The sequence below is a fragment of the Sinohyriopsis cumingii genome, chromosome 4, assembly GCF_028554795.1.
Source record: "Sinohyriopsis cumingii isolate HCF-2022 chromosome 4, ASM2855479v2, whole genome shotgun sequence".
NCBI lineage: Eukaryota > Metazoa > Mollusca > Bivalvia > Unionida > Unionidae > Sinohyriopsis > Sinohyriopsis cumingii.
The window spans coordinates 145,288,626-145,297,042 of NC_142964.1; the positions used below are offsets into that span (position 1 = coordinate 145,288,626).

The following is an 8,417-nucleotide window of genomic DNA, read 5'->3' on the forward strand; positions in this document are numbered from 1 at the left end:
ACAAATATTGATAACTGACAATCATGTTTATCCGATTACGCTTTATTAGAATGTTTACATTGTGTTCTTATCAGCGTGACAAATGTGTCTCGATAGCTGTGTAGCGGACCACGTGACCTTATTGTGTGTGTGTGTGTATATATATATATATATATATATGTCACGTTTTGTATGCCTTCGACAGAATAGGGGTGTAATTGATATCTATACATACTCATTCAAGAATAGACTGGTACACCTGAGTAATTTGCACACTTAGAATGGGCACAACATTAACACCGAGAGAAAATGTATAGAGAATCCTTTGTCTGCGAGGGATATAGCAGTGTAATACGCGAGGGTGAGAACACATTGTTTTTTTTCTAGCAGTATACGACAATGAGGAGCTTATTGATTTTTGCAACACAAGAAGCTTGGCAGAACGACAACCAATCAACATAGCTGTGAAATATGTTTAGCAACTTATGAACTACCTAAATTGCGTACGTGTTTAAACACAGTTTGTTACAAGTATAGACAAGCACTGTATAAATTATAACCGTGTTTATTTGATTACTCTTTGCAAAAATGTTTGAAGTTATGCCATTGTAGTGTTTACATTTACGTGACAAGGGCGTGTTTCGATATCTGTTTTGCAGAATACATGACCTTACTCTATAAAGGGTACGACGTTTTATACCTCGAGATCATAATTAAGGTGTAATGGATCTAAACGCATGCACTTAAGTACAGACGAATAATGTATACGTAGCTATGTGTATTCTATTTTGAAGGATTACAGAGTTATCAAGTGCAGATAACATAAAACAGACTCGACCAGACAGTAATGGAGCAGTTTAACACCTGACTATTAAACACTAGGTATTCTTTGTATCGTCATTACATAGCAACGAGGAAGTGTTTGATTTCCACCATGGAAGAAGTTCGGCACGTGACAAACAATCAACTAATTTGTCCGATTTGTTTAGAAACGTATGAGTCGCCTAAAGTGCTGACGTGTTTACACACATTTTGTGAGAAGTGTATATGCAAACATGTACGTGGTATTAGAAGAGAAGAGACACAGTCCGACAAAATTGCGTGTCCTGTTTGTAGAAGTGAGATACCTGCTACTGCTATTGACCAAAACCTAGACGACTGGGCCGCCAAGCTTCCCACAAATTCAACGGTTTTGTCAATTCTGACTTCGGGGTGGCCTGGGAGACAAGACCCAGTGTATTGTGAACCGTGTTCAAAGGACGGTAGGCGTCATATGTCCTTGGCGTACTGTGCCACGTGCACAGAATATCTTTGTGATGCTTGCTACAATTGTCATAAAAACTTTAAGATGAGCAAAGACCATATTTTTACCGTAAATACATTGCCTGAGAATCCGAATGCAAATGAAACTGACGATATAATCTACCGGTGCTCAAGTCATAATAAAAGATTCACTTATTTTTGCTCACATCACAAAGAACTTTGCTGTTGCAAATGTGCGATAAATGTGCATAGACCTTGCGTAGAGTTGGCTAATGTCGAGGATCTAGCTAAAGATATCAAAGAGAGGAATGACCCTAAGCAAATATCGGACAATTTAGAGGCTGTAAAAGAGCTTTTCCATATTTTACTAGAAAACAGGTCAAATTGCCTGAAATCCATTGAATACCAGAAAACAGAGATAGCAAAGTCTCTCAAAGACTGGCGAATTGCAGTGAATGGTCATATAGAGAAGATTGAAGCAGATGCATTACATAAATTAGACCAGGTTTGTAAACTAGAAACGATTGTTGTTTTTGATCAGATTACAGAATGTAAGAGCTCCATTGCTGCAATAGAAACGTCTCACACGATGCTCAATGTAGGCGTCAACTCTGCCGATGACACAAAAATATTCATGACAACAAGGAGAATATCAAAACACGTTCAGAAGTATTTAGAAAGGTATGACGTGATTGAAAATGATTCGGATGAGGTTCAAATTGAATTTCGATATAACAAGACACCTGAAGATTTTGTCCAAGCCTGGAGTTCAATAGGGGAAGTGGATAGCAAGAGGTGCAGAATTCCAAAATTGTCATCAAGCACATCATTAGAGTCAGCAAGTTTGAGTGTCAAAGTTACAGGTGATAAAAATGTTTGTAATATATCGTCAGGCATTTTTCTTCCTGATGAGAAACTTGTACTATTGGACACAAGTAATGAAAAACTAAAGCTGTTTGATAACAAATCAAATTGCCTGGATCAGTTGAAAGTCGAACCCTCTCCTAGGTACATTTGTAGAGTAGATCACCGAACTGTAGCTGTCACTGTTCATAAAAGTGTAAGCCTTTTCTGTGTGGGCAGTACGTTGACACATCTAAAGACCATTGATGTCGGTAAAAGGTGCGATAGCATAGCTTCCCACCAGGAAAACATTTTAGTAGATTCATTTGAAAAAGACAAAGACTCGTTAGTCACTCTTGATAATTCATACAGTACTGTTAATACAGTTAAGCTGGCAGATTCGCTGAGTACTAAGAATACCCACTGTATCAGCCCAGACGGGAAAATATTCTGTTACACAATTGATAATAAAATTGTAACTATGAACATGAAGGGGCAACAGTTTAATACATTTGAAAGCAACGATCTTAGATCTGCATACGGAATCACTATGGACAAGAAGGGGATTATCTACTTTTGTGGTTATGAATCAAACACAGTGGTGCAGGTTACACCGGAAGTGAAACAACTATGTGTGTTACTTTCACAAGATTGTGGGCTTATAAAACCGGTTGGGATATGTTTGAATGACAAAAACAACAAGATTCTTTTGTTTGAAGAAGACTCCGACTATGTCAAAGTATTTAGACTGACATAGTTATTAATGACTTGGTTTATCGTTCAGGTAGTTCAGATTGATAATGTAAGAAGACAAACGTATTTATTCTGCTACGTGACAAACGGGTTTATTTAAATTAGAAAACGTAGCACATTATTTTATATAAAATGGAATGCATTCAACGAAATTATGAATGTTGTAAAGAAGCAGAATTTTAACTCTTAAGTTATACATTAATAATTATGCTGATAAATATCCGATGAAAGAATGATTACAAGCTATGTTGATATAGAAGTGCAATAACGTGAAAATGCCTCTTGCCGTAAACGAAAATTAGTAAAGCATGCAGTATTTAAACAATATTATGGTGCGTTTTCCTCTGGGTGATGTAAAAATGAAGACTACTTACAAATTAAATCAGATAAAAGATTAGAAGATAGCGTAATTTTCTTAAAGCTAGCCAGTATGTGGAATATAGAGAGGATATTTGACTGAACGAGTGAATAACGGATATATTTCATAGAATGGGTGAAGACTCAGTATTTCGTCCAGTGGCGAAACAATTTTTATTTTTATTTATGCCATATACGTATTGGTAAAAATATGTATAACAGTCTGAAGTATCAGATTTCCAGCGCAATAATGTCGGCGTTTCACCGTTTATCTTCTGATGTGTTCTGTGTATATTTGCACAGAAAATGCCAGTCATAATATAACTTTCCTTTCAAATTAATGGTAAAACGGCATACACAAAACGAAGAATAAAAGTTATATGCACATTGTGGGTTTTTAACTTGGTTCACCAGCAATACCAAGGAGCCACGCTTGCCACCAGACCAAACTAGCATAAAAGTGTTACTATAATCGCTTGGTCAACATCATTTGAAGACAGTGAAAAAATATTTCTAGCGTTTTACTTAGTGTAACATCAAAAGTATTTCTCTTGGAAAATCCAGTAAATCAAGCCATTTACAAAAAGATAGGTTTTATGTTATATTTATTATATGTATTTGCCTTTCATTTACTTAGCAGTTTATGCTAACCAAGCGAGAAGTATCCTTAACAATACAATTTGAAACCAAGCTTTAAGAAACTCCAACAAGATAATATTTGCAAATTCATTGCATATTAATATATAATACCGGTTGTTTAAGCAATAGGTGTTACTTTTTTGTGAAATTGATAAAAAACATTTTTAAGTAATGATTATTAAGTTTATTGCGTTTCTCGAAGATCAATATGTCCTTGCAACAGTAGCGACGTGAGGGTGGATGAGGATAGATTGAAATGGGATAATTTATCCCAGGTGCCAGACGAAGGGGGCACCGTAGGGAGCATTTTTGGTTTTTATTGTCTTTTTCAGCTGAAATTGTTATAGCTTGTCAGTCTCACTTAGTGTAATGTGGGTAATGCTTCACTAAGCGTATATATATATATATATATATATATATATATATATATATATATATATATATATGTATGTATACACACACACATAGGAGGGAGCGTAGAGATGTGGCAACTGACATCAAAACTGTTATCTGTAGTAAAGTAGTTGTGCCACTAAAGGGCATTGCCCGCGGCGGCTCCAAGCTTCACGCCCCCATTGCCTAATGGAACATTATATAAATGCGCCGAAAAAAACATAATGACAAAGTCAAGTACGTGACCACTTTTTTGACGGAGTTTATGCAAGAAGTATGTTCCAGTATCATTTGGATTTAATGTGGCGCTATGATTTCAAAATGAAAGTGCCACGTGTTGCAATAAATCATCCGTACTACCCTGCATGGTAATGTTTAGATCCGACGTCCTCTTTTCTTGACCCAGTTAAATACATGGCCGACATTTTAAAAGTCCGTTGCTAAAAATAATTTTCCTCTGGTAACTTTGTGATGACAATACAGATGCAGAGCGTACAACAATCTGAAATGCATAGACATTGGTTAAACTATTATCAAACTTTAGAGCAACAATTAATACTTTATTTAAGCCCCGTAAATGCACCACGTTGATATACACTATAATTATGCTAATATTTCTCACATGAATGCCTGCTTGTCGGCATATATGTACAGATGCATTTTATATCTGCATGTATGAATAACTGTATGCATGTATGTTTTAATTCATTCAATCATACACCAAATTTGTTCAAACATTCACCTGTTTCTCTAATTATTTATAAATCTTTTGGTCAATGCATCACACTATATACACACACACACACACACACACACATATATATATATATATATATATATATATATATATATATATATATATATATATATATATATATATAATTTATAAGTCTATTGGTCAATGCCGCACAATATATATAATACACTTAGTCTGTTTGCTTTCTTTCTCTTTAGTGAACCATATGTTATTCGAAACGTATCATCCAATTTTCGCTCCTTCTAACATTGTAATGTAATGGGCAGTTAACTGTATGTGGTATGATTTGAATGGACCCGAAAATTGTCTTAAAATTGCTTGTTCTGTATTTGGTCAAGCACCTGTTTTCCGAACGATTGTCAAGACGCGCTTTTAAAGCACAAATATGTATGAAAAAGCGTGTAGCATTGATTATTCTATATAAAGTTCAGCTTCACCAGCGCATTGTACAGAGTTTAACAACATTGCTATATCATAGGTTTCATTTGAGTAAAGCGGATGCATGCATAACGTGGCAAGTTTGACAAACTTCATTATTTATCCGATGTATCTACATTTGTAGGAATTTTACAATATGGCTTGAAAAGTGATGTTCCATACATCTACCTAAGATGAAAATATACATTTTTGTTGGGAATTTCATTAAACTGTAAATCGCAATATATGGTGGTTATTCGTATTCGATTTTTTTCATCTGCATGCAATGAAGCGAAACATTACCATCACTGCAGTTACATAATAAAGGTATCAAATTTTACTGCAGTCATATATTTACCATACTGTGTAAGATATTCTCATTGACTCTAAATATTAGTGTCAATTTCTCATTTAAAATATTGTATGGTATCAAACATGGCTTACCATGTCTCTCACACTGAATCAGGTATCAGATAAAACAGTTGGCAAGGCTCATGCTGGGTCCAGATGAGGACAATTAGACTTTAGTTGGTTGCAAATTCTTCCAGCACAATCAAAACTTATAGCTGATATCAATTAATTTATCACAACCCTAAGATTTCTCTTAGCGTAATTATCTGAAGAAGCAGAAAGAAATATAACTGCAAATTTAATGGTGGGAAGTGGTCTTCATGTCAGACAAAAATAATTTAGATCACCATTTGGAAAATTAGCAATTATAATAAAATGTTCAAGCGTATGTCCGACCCAGCATTTGACATGGATGCACCGGTCCTCAAAGATGAATCAGTACGTGATTATCAGTTTTATTCCTATGACGCAAGACATCCAAATCAGCGGGAGAGAATTGAATTACAGGTTCAGGATACAAGTAGATATTTCTTGCCCGCTGAGGCGTTTATTGAAGTAGAAGGTGAACTTGTAACGAATTTTGCGGCTAATACGCCATATGATGCCAATTTGCGAGTTGGTTTTGTCAACAACGGGATCATGGCGCTGTTTGATAGCGCCACATATATGATTGATGGAAAAAATATTGAATCAATTCAGAAGGATGTCGATATTGCTACAACAATAATTGGTCAAGCGAGATATTCTGATGATTACACAAGATCAGCCGGTCCAACAATGATGTTTGCTAAGGATATTACCAACAACTCTGATCATGTTCAATATATTAAATTACGGACACCAGTAGGTACTGCATCTGATCCATAACCAGTTGCTGATGGTCCTGAATATGCGGCCAGACCAGGTGCTGCTTTTGATATTATAACAAGTGTTAATGCAACTTACAACTTAGGCTTTGCAACACGCCCAGCAGCGTTGTCAGGAGATAATAGAAGTTTTTCGTGTGCGATTCCATTGTCTCACATCTTTGGATTTTGCAGAAATGTTAGAAAGGTCATCTTTGGAGCTAAACACACAGTTGTGCTCGTAAGAAAAGGTGATGATAATGATGCAATCTGGCGAGGTGTTGGTGTTGCTGATGCTGATAAAGTAAATATATCGAAACTTTCATTGTGGATGCCATTAATGATTCCATCTATTGCTGAAGAACAAAAATTACTCTCTTTTACAGATCAAGGTGGTAAATCATTGCTATCATGGTTAACAGTAACCACAGATGCTGCTCAAGGTAATGCTAATGGTTTATTTACATGGAATATAGCATCACAGCAAGGTGTTTCTGCGCCACGACATATTTTTATTGCGCTGCAAAATAATGATCGGACGAATAGTCAAAAACGTTCACATATGATATTTGACAAACTTGGAGTTGATGAAGTTTCCTTGCGGATAAATGGACATCAAGAACCAGCTGAAGATATATTGTTAAATTTTGGTCAAAATCACGTAGCGCGTGCATATCATCGTTTGATGTCATTTATGGGACGTGATCGAAACGTGGGCTGCAAATATCACAGTTAAATTTTATAAATCTGTATCCGATTTATTACTTTTCGCTGGAGCATCTTGATTTATCCAAGCAATCTGTCGTTGATATACACTTTCGAGCTCGTGTTACTGACCTGCCAGTTGGTGCCGCCTACAGAGCAATCGCGGTTATACTCAGTGACAAAGCGATGTTACTTGAAGGTGGTAGTGGACGAATGAGGGTTATTGATGTACCAGTGGAAAATCTTTAATCATGTTATTTAAAAACACGAGTATTATCATAAAATGCCATATCATCACGTTAGTGTCAGTCTGACTCCTGGTCAGATTAAAAACCTTCAGTCAAATTCAGCAAAAAACTGCGGAATGAAATTATCACTAAAGCGAGATCAGATCACGGGCGGTCAAAATAAATTATCATTATCAGAACGTCAACTTAAACATTTCAACAGCGCTAACCAATCAAAGACACGCGTCAAACGTAATCTCTCTGCGGGTGCGGTTAAAGACTCAATTAAAACAGGCGGTTTTTTCCACTTCTCGCGGCTATTCCAGCATTAATTGTCGCAGCGGCACGTGCCGTAGCAAAAGCAGCCGCATTAGGTGCTGTTGGAACCGCTGCTGGAATGGCTCTAAAGAAAGCAACAGGGCGAGGATTAAAAAAGGGAGGGAAGAGGTCTGAGGTTTCCAGGATCACTTCGTTAATTATTGCAGCATTAAATTTTGATTTACTTGATGCTGTTAAACAACTAAAAATAAAAAGCTTCAGAGGTGTTTTTATGCGAGATCAATTGCCGGACCGACCAAACAGCGCTGAAACAGGTATTATTAATCTCGATGATAATTCAGGACCTGGTACTCATTGGACCGCATACGCAATTGATCCACGTGGAATCGTTTATTTTGATTCGTACGGGTTAGCTCCACCTCGTGAGTTTATCAAGTATGTCGCGCCACTTCACGCAGCGGTTTGGTATTCAACGCTACCAAAACCAACAATGACGGATCCGCCAATTTGCGGCAGTGAAGTAATTAATGTACTCGACGCTATATCAAAGTCCTCCGCGGCACCTCATAAAGTCGTGCATGATTATACAAGTAACCGCTTCGTTTTGAA

The 8,417-nt window shown here is 36.5% G+C and overlaps 1 protein-coding gene across 1 annotated transcript; it reads left to right on the plus strand.

Annotated features, from left to right (window-relative positions):
• The first annotated feature begins 250 nt into the window (after positions 1–250).
• LOC149802271 (protein meiotic P26-like) lies at positions 251–3,582 on the plus strand. The gene has a single exon (XM_089954416.1). It carries the CDS (start codon positions 914–916, stop codon positions 2,840–2,842), a length of 1,929 nt encoding a protein of 642 aa, XP_089810542.1. The 5' UTR covers positions 251–913; the 3' UTR covers positions 2,843–3,582.
• The last annotated feature ends 4,835 nt before the right edge of the window (positions 3,583–8,417 follow it).